Consider the following 21,286-nt stretch of genomic DNA (forward strand, 5'->3'; position numbering starts at 1 on the left):
CTCTTTATTGCTCACTCTTTCCGCTCTATTTTATCTCATTTCACTCTGAGTCTTATATGGTGTCTTCTCTCGTTTATTTATCGGACTAAATTAGAAATGAAAGTAACGATCTTTCGAAATTGTAATGAATGTATTATAGGTAAAATTCTTACATATTTACGTAGTTATAATTTTGTGATGTCATCCAAATATTTTTTTATTGTTTGTTTATGTCTAAAATCAAATAAGACTTTGAAGTATTGAAAACCTTTAGTATATGCTTATGCTTCTTATTTTATGGATATATGAGATTTTATAGCTTGTTTTTGTTCTTTGTATCTTTTAGTTTTATTTTAAGTTTTGGTGTTAACAGCTCTAAATTTTAGTAATTGAAAGTTAGAAAGATTTACTTTATTGTTTATCTATTTATTACACTTTAATTAGATGAATATTATAAATTGTATACATCAGTTTAAATAAATAATAATTGAATGATAAATAAATAAATTAAAATACTTAAATCGCTAATGATAGATAATGTATGATTCAAAAATTATTTAATACGTAAATTAAATATTAAACACTAAAACGACTACTGACAAAATGAGAATTGATATAAAAATTGTTCATAATTTCTAAAGAAATACTACTATCGGACGTTCAAAGCTTGTCCATTACATCCTATTATAATAGTAGTAAGTGCATTATATATAACCATATATATTATATATAACCACAATAATAGTAAGAATGGTAATCAATATTATTTGCTTGTAAAATTAGCAAGAATGCCAAAGATAGTGAAGTAAATAAAGGATGACAAACACGACGTACCTTGAGTTGTGTGGACGCGGGTTCAGATGCAAGCAACTGCTTAAGGGCTGTGTGACCATGTCCATTCTGTGCGGCCGAGGTCGGGACGGTTCCAGGTGTACTTGGCGTGCTGGGGTTACTCCCAGGTGTGTTAGGGGTATTGGGCCCTGTAACCGGGCTACTTGGGCTCGTACTTTCGTTTACTTTACTTCCCGCATGATGATTCTCCGTGTGTCGACGGAGGCTGCGCGCATCGCAATAGGATTTGCCGCAGCCCTCGGCCTTGCATTCGTACGGTTTCTTGTTGCGGTGTGTCAGCATATGACCATTCCTGCGTTTTTTCCAAACAAACAAGCGCATTAGTGTTTTTCTAATATTGTAGGATAATTATTTATATTATGACGATGGATTTGTAATCATTAGCGTTAAGATATTAGATCATTTGTTAACATGCAGCGTACATACGTATATAGTACAAGTTTCCTTAGCTACCAGAAAAATAAGTACAACAGAATTCAAATTAAAATTGTGTAAAACGGCCAAACCATAATATTAATATTATTAAGATAACTTATTTTCTTAAATAAAAGTAATACATATCGCGAATGTAGTCTGCTAAATGTCTAAATTTATCATCAGAAAAAAATATAGGCTTAAAGGGGTGGGTAAAAAATTGTTTACAGAATGATTTATGATTTTTATTTAAAAATAATTATAGGTATATTGTCTCGTAGAATTTCTATTTATTTACATTAATATAATAAGATAAATTATAATGAATAATAAATCTTTATATTATACTAATAAGCTATCGGTCAATTTTTTTTAAGTTTTCTGAATATGCGACAAAACATCCATTTTTAACGGGCTTTTTTAGCCGACAGAAAATGTATAGTGGATTTATGCGCTTGCAAAAGAAATTATGTATAATGACTAGTGTAGTTGAAATTATCGAGAAATAAATTTATGGAACGGTTCCACATCATGCCTACGTCAGGTGAATAGTAACTTTGATCGTCTGGAGTGATTTATAACATGAATAATTAAAATAATTATGAACGATAATAGCATGAAACAAACATAATATTCATAGACATCACTAGACATTATTTTATATAGAATCGAATAAAAGGTGGAGATAAAGAATAATCTCGAAGAGTAAAAATTGGCATACTTTTTGTATTCATATGTTTTCTATTTTCCATTTTAAATATTTTTAGTTTTAATTTTCTACAAACCCTATATTGATATATATAGATAATTTTAATAAATTCTAAAGTTAATATTATGAATTTTATTATGACCTTTGATTAAATTATTACGCAGAAAATATAAAATATATTCAAAATAGCTTTAAAATTAAAGAATTTGATGAGAAATTTGTAATCATTATTTATGATTAGATTTTAGTAAATCTAATTTTGTTTTCTATTTGATAAACAAAGATTTTTTATTAAAATAAATCAAATTTATAGCATTGATTATGAATTCATGTGTGTAAATTTTTATATTCATTAATACACATAAATTCATCTTTATTTTTTAAAGTTTGAAATTGTATATCTATTATATATTGTATAAGAATAATATAAGTAACCTATTATTACTTATTATTCTGAATTAAAAAATATTTTTTTTAAAATATCTTCTGTAAATTAAAGGAACGAAATACTAATCTATCAATGAATGTTATTTAATTTGTTCTTTTGTTTACATAATACAATAATTTACATTATATTTACAGTTATATAATAATGACTACTTATTTGAAATATTTTAATATAAAATTTTTCAATATAAAATTAAATATTTAATGAAAACGGAGCTCTTTTAAAATTGTTAATCTGTAGTCCATATGTAATGATAAATAAGGTGGTTCGGTTCCTTCATAATTAATCGCTCCACATTCAGTTTCATTAGCGTGCAACAAGTAGCAGTAAGCCAAATTCTCGATGGCTTGGCCGACTTGATGAAATCCTAGTTAACATATACGACGAACGTAATAGCATTCCGCTAGCGAGCCACTTTAAAAAATTATTGTCTTCCTTATGGCAACCAAAGAAATACGTAACTTCCTTCTTTATAAGATCTCTTTTCGTATAGAAGATAAAAACCATAAATACTGCAAGAATGTCATGCGTTATTATTTTACTATAATAGCATTTATCTACTTTATATTTATTGGCACATTCGTAAAGGATGAAATCGTCTTTAAAAAAATCTAAATGTGACCATCTGATTTGATATTAGGGATAGATTAAATAATTCTTAAGATCAAGTCATATGTTTAAAAAGAGTTGCCTGTGATAATTCGCTCTTTCATCCTATCCACGTAATTATTACAATTTTATGTTGAAATCTTACATTTTGCTTTTATTATTTGCACACAATACACATTTCAATGTAGGTGATTAAAAAAATTGAACTGTAACTAATGTCAATATTATGATGTTCTGAACATAAATGATATTACTCAAATATTACTTAAAGCATTGAGTAAGAAACTCGCATTATATAAAATGGAAACAGTTAAATTATTGATTAATTTCAATTGAAAACTTTGTATATTAAGTATCCTATATTTCCATGCAATCGATCTACTATTCTGATGATACATCTAAGTATACGTAAAAATGTAATAAGCCTGAATCTAACTAAAAAGATTTGATTATTTATTCATAATACTGGCCTAAATTTTAACTCATTACAAATATTGTTCTTGTCATATTTTCATTTATCACTTTTTCATAATTTATTAGTCCATCATTTATAAAAAAAGCTCTAATTACCATATGCTATTACATATTTTCATTGATTGAGCTGATAAAAGTTTTATAAAATGAATATATTGAGTTAACAGAAAATAACATTCAAGAACAGACAAGTTTTTTTAAGTCTGCATGAATGTGATTTTTGCTTTATGAGGACGAAACCAATCGTTGGCGTAGAAAATTTCAGAAGATACGATTGCCAAGAAAAAACGTAAAGGCGCACATGACATTGGAAGAAGCTTAACGGCAGAGCAAAATGCTGTCAAAGCTTTTTAAATCAGCAAAGTTTTCCCCTAGTCATGGTGGAACGGCTATAATTTGTAAAAGCTAATTTACCAAACTTTTACTCAGATTATATACCCGTCAAAGAAAAAGAACAAAGTCGCTGGATTTTCGATTGCTTCTAAAGAATCAAAAAGAGAGACAGGGAAGTTAAGTATTAGATGAATAGAATTCAGGTGCACAATTTGCGAATGACAATTTTGTAAATGAAACGTCCTTTTAATTACGTTACTTCATACTAATTTTATTGTTTATAAAATCAAAGTAATTTCAATTCTTTATGCATAATTTCTAGTTTAATGACTACAATATACGTTTATACATAAATACGTAAATCTTTGAATAAATCTACTTCGAATTTATAATAATTAAATAATTATGTTAATATATTATTTTAAATAATTTTAAAATCTTTTTTTTTTGAATTTCGAAAGAGTTTCATTATATAATTCAAATAAATTTCCATATCAATAATTAAATATATTAAACTTTTGTATTATGAAAGACAATTTTATTTACATAAAAAATTCTCTTTAAGTGTGAAAGTCACTCATTATATTCTTAGTAAATTAAGAAGAAACAAACTCAGAAGTCTCGTCTTTTCTCTTTCCATGCTTTTATCTCATTTATTTTATCTTTGTTTCTCAAGATCTCTTACTTATTTTCTTAGGAAATAGTCATTAAGAAAAATTAGAGTCTTGAGGATTTAAGCATTTGCTTTAAATCTTCGAAACGAGACGATAAAATCGGTTCTCCCGTTCAGGAACTTTTAAATCGCACGATACACAGAGATAAGAGTTTTTTGCGCATTAGAGTCGCGACAACAACTATTCCATGCTATAACGCAAAAATAAGAAAAAAGAAAACAATGAAAAGTCCTTTGTTCAAGAATACAAATAAAAAGTAGTCAAGTAAAGACAAAAAGAGAAATAAAACCAAGAAAGTTGAGAAGAGCAAAAGAATAAGAAAGGTGGAAAATGCTAAGAAACTGATGAAAAAATGAAGTAAAGAGAGATAAAAGGAAAGTTATGTAATTCGCCAAAGAAAAGTATTGAGAATTGAAATGGAAGACAGCGTCGTATGCAAATCGTATTGAAGTGAAAAGTCTTCCTCGTTAGCGTGTCCGTGCGGTAAATTGATTTTGAAGTAGAAACGTCGTTGCAATTGTAAATTCCGATCGAGAACTTGCGAACAATTAAAGAAAGAAAAGTTAACGAGGCAACGCCATGGTGCTGCGTAGAGTTCTGGATGATTGCCTTAACTGCCTCAGATGTAAAATACAAGTGCGCTCATCTTTTACTGCTCACAAAATACAGTATACACGCTCAAATGGCTTGCCTATTAATTAATGAATAAAAACTCACGAATAAATTAATTTTTATAAATTAACTGTAGACTTATAAATTTAAAGTAATTATGTATAAGAGAAGAAAGCAAGTTCAGTAGCTTGCAATGTCTTTTTTGCAATTATAATAAAAATAAATAATTTTAGTTTTTACATTTAAATGAGTCTAACTTCATGGAGCATACCTATCTAAAAAATAATTAGCGTGTTCTCTGTTATATTCAGGCTATTATATTTTAAATATTTTATCTCTTTAAAAAATATCGTCGCTTAGTTTAGAATGCAGACAAATAAATTAACCATTAAGTAAATAAAATTTAATTTATTTATAATTTTATAATAGCATATTATAATTATAATATGTAAGCATAATTTATCAATTATTAAAACCTCATGTCCTGAATTATCAGATGAATGTATCGTATTGTATTTATTGATTACTATTTCATGGAACAAATCAAATGCATCAAATAAGTCAGTTCATCGTTAGATAAAAAATATTGAGACCATGTACTTTTTATAAAAAATTTCCATTCTGATGCCACAGTCTGTAATGTCAATTCATTTGTTCTCAAATTCAATCCTGTTCTCTTCTTTTCTTTTTTTATACAAGATTTCTTCTTTTTTTTATAAAGATTTCTTCTTTTCCTATACGTAAAACCCATTTACCGACTGCGAACCAACTCGTAAACTACCTTGAATCACAAGCAGAACTCAAGCGAGATTTAAAGATTCGCCGTGTGCGAATTCTTTGAATAAAATACACAAAGAAAGTCGAACTAGTCAGTTAATATAGAAAATAAGTTTTAGGATATACTGGTGATAGGACCTGAATAATTAATGACAACTGGCAAAGAGGAAAAGATAAAACACGAAAGTAGTAGTATAATAGTAGTTGTAGTCCACCGGTCAACAGATTCTGTCTTTTTCTCTTTCTATCATTATGTATTTATTTATTTCTATGTTTCTACGGATCTATCTAGCTATACATTATTTCTTGGTTTCCTTTACATAATACTCTCGGACAACCTACCAACCGTTTTTCCTTCTTGATTGTTTTCTTTTTTTCACTCTTGTAAAGAATTGAATCTTTCATCTTCGAGTTGCTCATAATTTCTTCATTATGTTCCTTCATCCAATTTTTCTATTTTTACCTATTTATAAAGCACGCGATATAAAGCTAAGACAGATTCTCAATGCCTTTATTTTATATGTTAAATGTTTCCTTCATTCTCTCTTTTTCAGTTCTTTATTTTCTTAATGCTTATTGTTCTGCATAATCAAATGACTGCACTATGCCAATATTTTGTTGGAAATTTCTTCCTATGAATATATCTTATTATCTATATATCGACTTAAATATAATTTATTTTTACAACATTAAAGATATTAATATTTCCGCAAATTAACGGTAATATACAACTAATAATTACATTTCAAATCAATTATTATTGTAGTACTGAAAAGGAAGGTTTTATTCCCTTATTTTCATATTTTCAGAGTTTCAGGATTGGAGCACTTCACAAGAAATTTAATTTTCCTAAATTTGTAATTGTTATAGCTCGCAAGATCGTAAACATTGACTCCGAAATTTCTGGATTTCTTCTGTGGATTCGTTCTGTAATGTTTTCTAGTTTCCGCATGACAACGTCGCTTGAATTCTACACAATTTATAGAGCCTTGTTTTCCTACAATTCTTGAACGTTCTAAAGCTTGGACTTTGACCTCGTGCAAGACTTTCAGAATGTCAACACCTATGCATTGTTGCAAACTAAATGATCTTCCGTCCGTATATTTAAAGGACACGATTATTTAATGTATTATTTAACGATATTTAATGCACGCGACAAACGCTTACTCTCGTAGTGAAATTCTCTCAGTGAAGACGCCATGGCACGGCCTGCCTTAGCAGGACCGCCATGGAATAGTCGATGTATCTCAACAGAGCGGCCACGGAACGAGTAAGCCTTCAGTTCGTGCGCGCATTCAACAGACTTGTAGGCTCACTGTAAGTTTCTTAATCAATCAGTTATCAATTATTACTCTACACAGTAACAATAAGCTAGTAAGCCAACAGTGAAGCCACAATCATTTATAACCATTTACGTACGCCATATTTAAGCAGTCAAGAGTGCTGATTGCATTACAAGAGTGAATATGAATGAAGAAGCGTACCACCAACGCACTCATCACAGAATTAGGTAAGACATGAATTTCTGTGAACATTGAAGGCATGTACACGCGTCGAAGGCGTGCAGTTTTATTGAGTGAGTCAAGAGGAATCTGTGCAAGTCATAATACTACGGGGCACTGCTACTACCATGCGCCTCCAACAGGATTAGTTTTTCTTTCATACTGCTACGGGGCGCTGTTACTTGCTATGCGCCTCCAGCAAGATTAGTCTTTCCGTGCACATCCGGACCGGACTTTATATTTTCTGTCTAAGCAACTATCAAGAAGGAGCGGTACGATCTCAAGAATTCTCACTACTAATGGTGAATCGCATTTACATATCAATAAATAAAATCCAAAATAAATGTTACGAAAACCAATTGTGTTGATGCTGAATTGAAGCATTAGCCTCTCACTCATTCCCACTTTACCACCAGTAAAATAGTGGGTATGCTCTAATCCAATCATTTTGGTCTCACGACTTCCGGATGATTGGAATTCCGAATACAGAAATTAAGCAATCATGTAATTTTTTAAACTTTTGAATAAATATTATTATTCAAACATGATGATGATTACATGATTCTATAAATATGGCTTATAATAATAGTTTGTATATTAATTTATATGAAGAATATTATTCATAATATTTATCAAAATCATTAAGCCAAGAATATATTTTTTGAATTTTTACTATTTTAATCGTACAAATATATAAGCAACTGAGGTTCAAGTTCAATTTTATATTTAAAATCAAAGATATATTATATAATAAAGATTATTTGAAATTACATATGTTGATCTATATTCGGTAAGAATGAACCTAATTGCACTTCAAGACAAGTGTTCCCAATCTAATGATTTATTATATTAGACTGATCGAAAAATGAATAATTATAGATGTTAATAAAGCATGTAAATACTGTTGCAACATACAGCAGCATATTATTTATTAAAAGCATCTGTTATAAAAACTCTAAAAATGGAATTCTGAAAATCTGCGAGATAGAATGTTTGTATATACAAACGAAAATACTATTCAAATAGCAATACTTAATAAAATTTAGCCACACAACTGCAATATCAACAACAGTGTGCGATTTGTATAATGGAAAGACATCTATTAAACGAAGGCAGAGCCTCCTGTATCTGGATAAATTCATGCAGATGTCAGGGCGTGCGGTTGAAGGAGCACTGAGGCTAGGAAATGATATGTGCGGGCACTGCAGCTATAGCATTGTCGAAGAAAGGCAGAAGATACGCGTGAGTAAGATATAGATATACATGCTGCAGAAAGGAGACAGATGTTTCAGTTCAACTCACAAGTGGTCCTGCCGCTTGAACGCTTTGCCACACATCGTGCAGACATACTTTCGCTCGTCGCTGTGCGTCAGCTTGTGCTTCGTAAGCGCCGATGCGTTGTTGAACACTTTACCACATACCTGTAAAAGAGAACATAAATATGATATCAGAAATAATATTTATATAGCATCCTCTCTGTACTCTGTCACTGGAGCTACTTAATACCGAACATCTCATGATTTACATTGTTCGTGTTCGAACGTCACTTGTTTGATTGACCACCTATTCTATAGATATTACTGATAATTAGAATAATAATTATTATTTTCGTAATTGTATATTTCGTATTAATATATATTGTTTCAGTAATTCAATATTTTAATTATTATTAGATCGTCAAAAATTTTCGACATTTTTAAATAACAATTTCTAATAATCTCCAATAAAGAAATAAGTATATCGATTATGCCCATTATTCAAAAAATTAGATAGTCAGATATAATAGAAGAAATAATGCAAAATAAAAATTATATTTTATTATTAAAAATCAATCGTCGTCTTCACAGTTATAAAACAAGAGACGAGTAAATACCAGAATAAGAACTTAAAAAGAGAAATAAAAATACGCAAGTATATAAATCGTTGTATGAAACAACGTTTGTTTAAAAAACCATGCAAAATCCTTGGTCAACAATTTTCAATTAACATACATGACTATTGTAAAACATTAAAATACAGTCTCGTAGAAAGAATATTTTACAAGGAGATAGGAAATATTAATGAAAGTTCGGTCTGACCGAATCGACGATCCATCGAACTTTCAATTTTTTTCACCCCCCCCCCTCTGGATCACCAATCGTACCTTTCTGTTTCCTTTATTCTTCAAATTCACGATAACATTAAACATTGATTTATTACTTTTATTTTTCTGTACTTCACTCAATTATTATATTCTTATACAATAACTTAGGATAATATATATTAATTAGAACTATCACCCTGAAAAACCAAAATTTCTATATTAAAATCATATAGTGAAAATAAATTTATAATCTATTATTATTTAATAGTACGAAATAAATGTAGTTTAATGTTATAATTATTATCGCTCTTTAAGTATAATATATTATATCATTTGTTATAATTTATAATCGACTGTTTTATATATTCTATAAATAATAACAATGCTACTGTTTCGAGATATGTAATTAAAATATGTTCTCAATAATAATTTCTTGAATTGGAGTTACTTTTTAATCTTAGCACTTTATAATATTCTAATTATTAAATTTAGTAAATAGAACGGCATTTCTATAAACAATAAAATAAAAAATTCTTTTGAGACTTAGATTTTACTAGGAAGAATTATTAGTAATAAATTAACAATATTCGTTAAATATAATAAAACATTGGGTATTTTATCAATACATTTTTAGATATGTAGTTTAGAAAGAAAATTCATGATTGACGCAATATAAATTAAAAATATTTTTAATAAATAAAATTTTATATGTTAGTGCAAAAAGAAAAAGAAAATCAGTACATAATCATTACATTCATCTTATCGTGAATTTGTGTAACATTTTCCTAATTTATGAACTTAAATATATCGAATTTAATAGTGTAAATACTATTCATTTTAATTAAAATGTTTATTTGATGATGCCTATAAAAATTCTATTTTATATTATATTTCAAATTTTATTAGATTATATTTCATGCATATTGAATTCTAAAAATTATAATTACGTTAGATAATAATTCAATAACATAAATTTATTGATTAGTTAATAATTTCTGAATATTTTAAAATTTACATTTATTAAATATTGATATTTCATTTGTTCGTTTTGGTATAATTCGCTAAGGTGTTTCGCTAAGGTAAGAATTACAAAATTACTTGTTGTACAGTAAAACTTTTCCGCTGCACGGTATTCAAATGAATCAGAAAAAATCTATATAACATCCAATATAATAAATAATGATATCTTGATAGTATTAGACTAAAACCAGCGGTTGGAATGGTGGGAGAAAAAGTGTGGGCAAGTTGAGAGGGTAGCGCTTGAATTCAGCATTTAACACGTCTGCTTTTCGTACTTGATGTTTCTTTTATTTTACAACTACATAATTATGATTCTACATTGACGATGAGGATCGATGAGATCTTGCCGTTTCATAGTTGTTGCCACGTAGTGTAAGCATGCACCGCATGTAGGTAGGAGGTCGTAAGTCTCTAGATCCTCTTGATGCAGTACGTTTGGTGGTGAAATACTACATTGAGAGTGAGAGGTCGTAAGTCTCTTGACACTTCTTCGTGTAATGCCACGTGGTGGTAATTCGATTGCTGATCTCCTCCAAGCTGTTTTGTATTGTGGAAGGAGCGTAAATGAGGAGGGCCTTACATAGCATCTCTGCTCAGTGTGACAGCTGCACCTAGTATAAGAAGGGCCTTCTGCAGCTGCACCTAGTATGATTGAGACCTGCAATAGTATGAAGCTGTTGAGTGTAGCTTCCTTAGCGGCCTTATTGAGAATGTATACAATAACTGTATTAGTATCGAAAAGGCGTATGACTGCTTCCTTGACTCGGCTTGACTGAATGATTCTTAGTTGACTAACTCATGACTGAGTAACGCTTATCTTATGTCGCGTTTGCCTTAAATATCTACGCAGTTGCTTTCTTAGCTAAAAACAAAGGGTTGATAATATCGGTAGAACAATGGGTTCGACTGTGGTGCGAGAAACAATGAAGGTGATTGTGCACTCATTTCGGATGTTCCGCCTTTTCCGAATCTTCAACAACCGTTGGAGATTTTTCTTAGAAATTACGACCGTTGAATAATTTCCTTGAAATGATAACAGTTGAAGTTTTTCTTTGAAATGATAGCCATTGGGATTTTTTCCTAAATGATAACATTCGAGAGATTCTCTGAATCTTGAACAAATTCGTTATTCTCAAAAATCTTTTCTTTTTCTATCTTTTTCTAATTCTTTTTCTATCATATACAATGACTTACAAATATTAATTATTTCAATTAATCTATTAAAACAGAATTATTATACTAAAGAATTATATATAAATAAATAATATTCTAACCAGATAGATAAGAGTGCAATTAAATGCGATTTAAATCTCGTGTATACGAATCAGAATATTAGGAAGACATAATTAGTATTCTAATAACTAGAATTTATTACTTTCGTAGCCGAGTAACTACACCCATAATGAAATAAACAAAGAGAAAAGGAAAGAAATACGTATGAAGAGATAAAAACAAGTAAGAAGAGCCTGAGTTTTACTTTGAAGAGTTAGTTTTAACTATTAAAGTACGAAAATCACTATGGTACAATTCTGTTTCTGCATTCTATGAGAAAATACGTGATCCTTTGCTTCAGCAGCCTATGAAGCCTTCGAATGTCTCCTTCACGTTATTCACGCTCTTCGAAATTGAGATAGAAAGTTAAAGATATAGCTATAGTATATCGATGTATTTCTTCCTGTTAATATTGGCACTGTATTTTGTTTCTAATACTCTGTTTTATTTATGAAACTAATTTTTTAACGTATAGATATTAAGTAAAAATAATTTTTATATGATTGACCATTAATTTAATAATTTATTTAATACCTATAATGAACATTTTTATTTAAAAATATTATTAAATTTAATAATATAAAATTTTAATTGTACAATTTAAAATTTTATAATAAAAATGTCATTAATAAATATATATTATTCGATGTAAAATCATATGAAATTAGCTGCAGTGTATCACCCCATTTAAATTTAATCGTAAAAGCAATTTTTACATTTCATAAATAATTTCTGTAATTAGTAATACCATAATTCTTTATTTGTAGTATTAAAATCAATGGAGTTTCAATGTTTTCTTGATTTAATATTGTTATGGATTGAAACAGTTGAAAGCGAAATACACAAGTAGGAGAAGTATTGAGCTCTCGGACAGTTGTTTATAAACACTAGCCAACGAACTCGAGAAATGTTTCTACGCCGAAAACTGAAATATACGACTATAATTGCGAAAAATAATGCCAATAAACCTTCCAAGGCTATGCCCTATTGACGTCACGACAAATATAGACATAGCAACATACACCGGATCGCTATCGGCGTCTGAAACTACCACGAGAATATTTAAGGGCTGCGCTTCACGCGCAGCGCTCAGTCGCAGTCGTAGTCCCAATCACATAATACTCAAACAATAAGCAATCTAACAATTCAATAGTGGCGCCACATTATCCGTATCCGTTAACCAAACTTAAACTAATAAAGCGCTAGTGCTAACATAATGAGAGTGAAATGATCGAAATCATACTACACATATTAACGGATCATACTGACAACTAAGGCAGCAGAAAACCGGTCCCTTTAGAAAGCTTCGATACGACAGTGGCGGCTCTCACGCATACTACTACAGCGGCATTTCTCGGCAAGAAAGGAGTCACTCCTCACACCAAGGAGAGTCACACACTCTCCTCAGCACGTAACACAATTGAAGAATTTCCTCAATTTATTAATTCACATCCTCATTCATATGCTTATGATCATTAACTATTTATTTAAAATATTTTTTCATTTTTTCAACCAGTTAAGAATTGTTAAGTTATATTGAATAATTGCATTGCCCCTTCTACTTGCCAGCAACCCCTCCATCCACTAACAAAGGGAGGGTTTTTGGTCTGATCCCAGACAAATATCCTTATTTTTATATTGTATTTATACATTTTTCTTTGCTAATACTGAAAATTTCCTACTTTATTCTATTAATAAGAGAAAGTGCAATGAAATTATATAATATAACTTAACAATTCTTAACTGGTTGAAAAAATGAAAAAATATTTTCTTTTGTCTGTTTCAATAAAAAACAAACCATTAATACATTATAATACAATAAGTGACGCAGCCAAGTATACGATCGAGTTGATGAGCTTTCTACGTGAATAAATAGGTGACAGCCCTGGAGCAACTTTAATCCAGTTTCTTCTTTCTTTCAGTTTTGTTTCTCAGGACTATACTCATATAGACGACGTACCAGAGTTGAAACGAAATTAATTTTTGACTGCACCTGTGATCTTTCGCTCTTTCTTAAATATTTTCATTATCCTTTCCTATTTTCAATCACTATTCTTATTCTCTCGCGCTCTCTTCCAGTTTTGTAAAACCTAATAAATTATGGTAGGGGAAAATAGCAACCTGGTTTCAGTACTAAAAAAGCCTTATCGTTTCTGAAATTTTCATTCAGACTAGAGTAAACTTTCTGCACTCGAGTTGACTTTTGCCAAAAAAACGCGCAAAACACATCAATTCAGTAACTAGAAATTTTTGTGGTTGAAAGTAACAAAAGGAAAAAGAAAATTCGATCTCCACAGAATTCCCGCAGATGATTAAACTGCTAATGAAAAGTGGGATAGTCAGAAAATTTTATATTTACTACATGTTATTCACTACTAAATTTAAAAACGATGCTTCTACATTATTGGCAAATACGATACTCATTTTCTCTTCTGTAATTGAAAATTTTTAATGTGACTATGCACAGCAGTCTAGAACCGTCGCCATTACTGGCATCGCTAACGTCGTTGCTGTTATTATTAACGTGGCTTTGGCTTCATCGATCGATCAGCAGCGCCCTCTGTCGTTTTTGACAACCTTCTTTATCCTTTGGCTTCCCTTCATATATAAAATGAACTTTGTGAGTGAATTGATCCTACAAAATATATGCTAGTAAAAAAATGAAATTAGTTTTGTTTTTAATTGTAATTAAGGAACCTTCAAAAAATTGTTAAGAACTTGTATTTATAAGGTAATTAAATAATATCTTATTGTATTAGTAAATAATATTAATTACAACTTCATCTTTCTGGGCAAGTTGACAATTATTACAAATTTCTAGATATATTTACTATATACAGAAAATAATGTAATTATGCATAGATATTTGTAAACAAATATAAAGTTGTACTATATATATATATATATATATATATATATATATGAATATACGCATATTAATTTTCATTATTATAAAAAATTTTATATAGGGATTTAATATACTAAAATGTATACTAATTAGACTGATATATAGCTCTAATTTAAGTAAGCTCTTAAATTCATATTCATTATTTTTTAATTATTCATTTAATTAATATTCATATTAAGTCATAACAATTCAAACGCTTAAGCTTGTAATAAATTAATCTACTTTAAAGGTATTTTAATTTTTTATTCAATTATAAGTTTATTTATTGTAATTTCATTGTTATGTAATTAATTATAAAGTTAACATATATAAGCATATATAAAAAAACATAAAACGTGTATAATAAAAAATAAAAATAAATACATGTTATTAGTACTATAATGTATGTCAACAATTAGAACAATTAATAAATTTAATTATCAATAAACATATTTAAGTAAATAGCAAACTTCTATAATATTATATGTAAAAATTATTATATTATATTAGTAACAGAATATTTTTTCTTTTTAAATTTGAAAATAGAAATAAAAAATGGCAGTACAATTTATAAAATTCATACAAGCCGGTAAACATGCATATGGACTTTGACACATATCATGAGTGTTTTTTGATGGAAAAAAAAGATAACATTTATCATAGAAGTTTATTACAGATAATTAAAAATATGTAAACTATGTTCTGAATGTTTATTAATATATAATATGATAATATATAATAAATAATATACAATTAATATAGAATATTAATAATATTATAGAAAATGAAATAAATTAACAATAATTTATTTAGATAACTTAATTTCAATATTATAAATACTTTAACATCTACTAAAGACTTTTATTTGTTGTTTGTTATTAGACAATGTTGCTTGTTTGTTTTTTATTAAATAATTATTATACAAGAACATTTTCAAATTGTTCAATACGTATTATAGATTATTACATAGTTTATACATCATTCGTCTTAATTTTTGTACGGTGCAACAAAAATTATAAGAAAAAGCTAATCATCAAAATATAATTTAAAAAATTACGAAGTTTCAAAAAATAATTTTTTCACTATTTATCAAAATAATAAAATATTTGTATGATTACAAAGTATCTCAGGAAATTGTGAACATATCAAAAATAATAATAAGCAATAAATAATATATAAAAAATTGAATTATTACAACAATCCCATACAAAATAATTTAAAAATCATCGTAATTATAATATAAAAAAAAGTAAATTTATTAAAAAATGAAGAAAAAAAGAAAATCATTACTCGTAGAAAGAGAGTATATATTATAGATTTAAAAAACGATAATTTAACATAAATCTTGATAAAACTAAATATAACTGTAATATATTAGTAAAACAGTATTAATATAAATAAAGTGAAAAACTATTTAAAAACGTATAGGATTAAAAATATTAAATCTCTGCTCTATTAACAAAAAAAATTTTAATAATAAATATAAAAATTTAAAGTATTGAAAACCTTCTTATAGAATAATAAAATAAATAAAATAGAGAATAACAATACTACATAATTGTAGCAAAATATTGATATAAATCCTATATAAATCCTATATATTTTTTAAATGCTTTAAATTTCATTAAATAATCTATTTAGTTTTAGGATTAAAAATAGACGTTTTAGGTGGAAAATAATTTTTTTGGAAGGTTTTAATTTTAATATTGTATAAATATCTATTTATGTACAAAATGTTTACAAGAATTTATAAACTAAATTTATCGGCAAGAAATAAAAAAATTTCGAAAATTTCCACAATTTAGCAATATTTGAACAAAATAATTCCAATAAATGATTACAAAAAAAATTTTAATAACTGTAATAGGAAAGTTAAAGTACAGAGAATGGGATTGATAAAATTTGCAAATATTCTAATAGAAACAGTTGTGGTATAAATTAGACCTAGTATAAGAGATGGAGCCGTAGCCAAAGGATGAAAGTAAAGATATTTGTTTTACATTCGAAGAAGTCTTCATGTAAGGGCATATAATAAATTTATTAGGGAGAAATCGCAATGGAAGTACCAAGATACATAAAGACGTAAATTGGTAGCATCTAAAGAAGTTGTAGAAATTTTAATTTTTGGTAGATGGCGATGAAATGACGACTAATAGATGGCATTTTCAATCTGTCAATTGAAACTCATTCACTATTTGCAGGTATCTCTGTAATACGTTAGAGATGTCGTCGAGTTGAAGCTTCTTATGTCGAAGTTAAGCTACGTAAATTAGATTTTCTGCTTAGAAGCTGAAGTGTGACTTCTACGTTCCCTCGCCAATTTTACTCCCTTGCCGACCTATCTGGTATTTACACGTTCTAGTTCCGATACTGCCTTCATTCACGGTGAACAACGACACAATTAAAAGTAAATACCACCCATTTTTCTTTTTCTTGAAACTTTTTTTGTTATCAATATATTAAATTATCTATTTAATAAAATCATTTTTATTAAAAATTTTTATTAAATGAAATATAAAAGACACTACCAATTAATTCATTTAATACCTTTATCTTAAGTATGCCAATAATACAAAATTATTATTTCCATTATTAATATTTTCTTAATCCAAATTTATGTATATAAATCTTCATAAATAAACATACATATAACAGTGTCATTCTATGCATAAGTGTATATAACGTAGTATCCAGTACATTTTTCTAAAATATTACCTACATTTTCAAGTAAATTTTATGTATTTCAAATCATTTAAAAACATAAATATCTATTACATTACTGAAAAGTCAGTACGAAAAAGTAAAAGAAATATTTTTACACTTAAACTTCATTTAGCCATTAGACTAATTAGAAAAAATGTTTTACTATTCCGTTTTACTTAGTTGAAATATATAATTGTTTAATATATATTTATATAAATTATTGAATTTATATTTAAATAATTTTATTGATATTGTATTAGTTAAATTTAATAATAAACATATACGATAAATATACGAAAAATATACGATAGATTCTACTAATTAATTTAAATTAAAAATTTTTATTAAGATTTATAAATTAAAATTTATAAAAACAATAATTTAATAAGAAAAATAATAAATAAGAGAAAGCTTATATTATTGAATTCTTAAAATTATTTCTTTTATAATTATATTATTCTCATGTATTGAACTCAAATAATTTATCCTAAAATTGAAACATTAAGATTGTTGAAATGATGTATAAACATATGAGGAAAATTTAAATGTTCGTCTTTACTTTCTTATGTTTATATTATGTATATTTATAACTATTATAAATTTATAATTATGAGTTATATAACAATTTAAATAATAAATTAAACTAACAAATGAAATCTGCAACCGTGATGTGGATACGTTCAATCTTCAGTAACTAATATCTCTCATATAGCTACAGTCTCAAAGTTTTTTAATTAAATGGTCAGCAGTGGCTAGATTAAAAAAAAAATGAATTTTTAAAGTATCTAATAATAGATTAATATATATGCTATTATTTTGTTGAATACCATGTTTTCTATTATTCTAAAATCATAGAATAAAAATTTTTAAAATCTACTCATGATAAATAAAACTTGAAGAGTGTCATAAAATTGTATAATTAAATGAATCGAATATATAACAGATTTATTTAATAAAATATATTGTAATTTTTAAATATACTGAAATACTATATATTAATGAAAGAAGTTTAACTACTTTAAGTTTAGATATACCTTAGTATGTCGTTTAGGAAATTATGTCAATTTAATTTATGAAATCTTACAAAAGCATTAAACTATTTGAATTTTTAATTTTTAATATATTTAACACATTACATATAATATTAAATATATTAAATAAAATAATACATTTCATATTCATATAATACATATATACAAATAAAATGGCTAAAATTTATAGATTTACATCTTAATACTTTTTAAAATAATACTACCTATGCTATATTTAAATATATATTTATATAAATATATATAAAAATTAATTTTTCAACTCATAAATTTCATTTGACCTTGTTACTTTAATTTGATTAAATGAACATAATGCACGGATAAAGAAATAACTAGAAAAAATGAACTGTGCAATAACCTTCCAATCCTTCATCCGTGCAAATAACTACAGAACTTATTAATTATAACATGTTGATTGTTTTGATTACATATTATTTTAAAACGTTATACTTTATTAATTTTATGTAACATAATTTTTTAGTCATACATTCTCTGTATTTTTATTGCTGTATTTTCTGGAATAAATCGTAACGTATTAGATAAGACTAGACGCCATAATATAACGTATATATTTATTGTGAGCTATAATTAACAAAGCAGAATCGACTGGTTCATCGTATGAAGAGAAGATAATCAATATTTCCATCGATTTACTTTTTAGTTTTAGTATATCATTAGATTATGGTCCACACTTTTCAGCTCATTTTATCTTTTACCTTTTATCCATAATAAGATAATTTATCCTTTCATTTTATTTACCCAAAATATATCTGTTTTTTTCTTTTATGTGCATCATTATGTAAATAATTTTGAAGCTTATTTATTAATTAGAAGTTTAATTGAGAATTGATTTCTTTTCTATTTTACCTCATTGTGATTATATTTTAATCATGAATATTAGAAAAATTATATAGTTAACAAAATTAATTTTCAATTAATTTTAATATTCAATTAAATTAATTATTTTTAATATTGTCTACTTTTCTATGATTATATTTTTATATACATTCCTAGTTACGATGAAGCTTTTAACTACGTACTGGATACATAATTCATAATTAATATTTGTTTAAATATTCCTGTATCTTAAATATATGAGTAAATATAAGAAAACTGATAATTGCTTAGAAATCTTGTAAACAATATATTTTTGAGATAGAAGTTGAAAAGATATAATAGTTCAAAGTTAAATTTAATTTGCTATACTGATCTAGTTTTTCGAGGATAATATCTTCGTTTAAATGCTCGAAGTACAATATAGATTCAATAAATTGATATAATAAAATACATGGCAAATTTACTAGCATCTAGAAACATTTATTATTTTATTTAGTAAATAGCTAATATAAAATGGATTAGAATGTATTGAGTAAAAGAGAAAGAAAGAGATGGATAACCAGACAGAGAGGTCCAAGTGATAGCGAGAGGAATATACAAATCTACGCAGAAATTTACGATACAAATACAAGATATGTATTTACAATGTGGGCATTAGGGGTGTCTTAACTCAGTTGAAGAGCAATAGTAGATACGTAGAAGGAAACAAAAATACTAATTCGATGGTATAGAACATAGGGCTATATCGGTTTTGTTCAACATCTATATAATCGGCAAAGCTCGAAGCGTTCAGGAAAGTACTTTAAAAGATGATGCGGTTGCTACTACGCATGTATGAATATTCAACAGTCTTTCCTTCTTTCCCGAACGTCATATCGGCCACCTATATTAGTATTATTAATCCTCCACCCACTCGAATGCACGGGTGACGATGTAGATGTCAACATATATCGACAATACATGCTCGAGAAGTTATACATTCGCGAGCTTCCTTAAGCCAAATATCGTTCAATATTCGTGACTTTTGAACGGATGATATAATCTATTGCATTATGAATTTTCTTTTATTAAAAATTCAGACTAATTTTATTAAAATTAAGTTGCTATATAATTATACCTTATTTTATAATATTAGTTATTATATTAGTTATTATATTAGTAGAGGTAATCCATTACAAAAATAAAAATTATATTATGTTGAAATTTGAGATTTAACAGTCAGAAATAATATTTTTAAATATCACAGAAGTTATACAGAATATACAGATATACAGAAGTTTAAAGGCAGTTAAAATACAACTCTATTCACGTGTATACATATGAACTTATGCATAGATAGATAATATTATTAAAAAATTAATTATGTTAGAATTATATGCACATACATATATTTTTATGGTAGATGCGAAAAAAAAAATATATATATACTGTTAATATCTAATAAATATCATTTAATAAGATTAGGAAGTATATAAATATTTTATAAATTAATAAGTTCTACCTGCTTATTTTTGTGAATCTAGTATTCATATTAAAATTTCAGTTTCTCTTTACAAAATTTTTTTTATTGATTTAAGAGCAATTATTAAATGTCTTATTCTATTACGATTTTAAATCAGGAATACTATCATAAAGATCTAAATAGTAAAAGAAAAGTAGTATAAATTATTAACGATACTAATAAAAATAATATAGAATATAAAACTTTATAAAATATTGAAAAATGTGCAATAACTAGATTCTAAAAATTATACAAGTTGAATATAGAAATAGAGGACACAGGTATAAACACGCTATAAAACGAGAAAGAAGAATAGACAGACTCTTCTTCCAAAAATATACGACTTTGTAGTGCTCGTGTGCGCATTAAGTGTTCTGAAATAAATACACAGCCAGTAGAGAAAGTAGGTCAGACTCGTTAGCGACCGATGGTCTGCGCCTGCTGTTCGTTTATGCGTAAACGAGTGCAGAAGAGCGAAAAAGTGAGCGAACAAAACGCAACGGACAAAGTAGAAATGGTTGCTGTGACCGCGCGCGTGTATTCGAGCATAG

At 27.2% G+C, this 21,286-nt stretch overlaps 1 protein-coding gene across 1 annotated transcript in view; it reads right to left on the reverse strand.

Annotated features, from left to right (window-relative positions):
* LOC105361124 (transcription factor HIVEP3-like) overlaps nt 1-21,286 on the reverse strand; it is a 112,117-nt gene that overhangs the window by 17,552 nt on the left and 73,279 nt on the right. The window contains exons 6-7 of the mRNA XM_011498230.1: nt 8,686-8,804; nt 814-1,123 (exon numbers count right to left, since the gene is read on the reverse strand). Of these exons, the coding sequence (XP_011496532.1) occupies nt 814-1,123; nt 8,686-8,804 (429 nt within the window). The remainder of the gene's footprint in view (nt 1-813; nt 1,124-8,685; nt 8,805-21,286) is intronic.

This window comes from Ceratosolen solmsi, unplaced genomic scaffold, assembly GCF_000503995.2.
Source record: "Ceratosolen solmsi marchali unplaced genomic scaffold, CerSol_1.0 scaffold14, whole genome shotgun sequence".
NCBI lineage: Eukaryota > Metazoa > Arthropoda > Insecta > Hymenoptera > Agaonidae > Ceratosolen > Ceratosolen solmsi.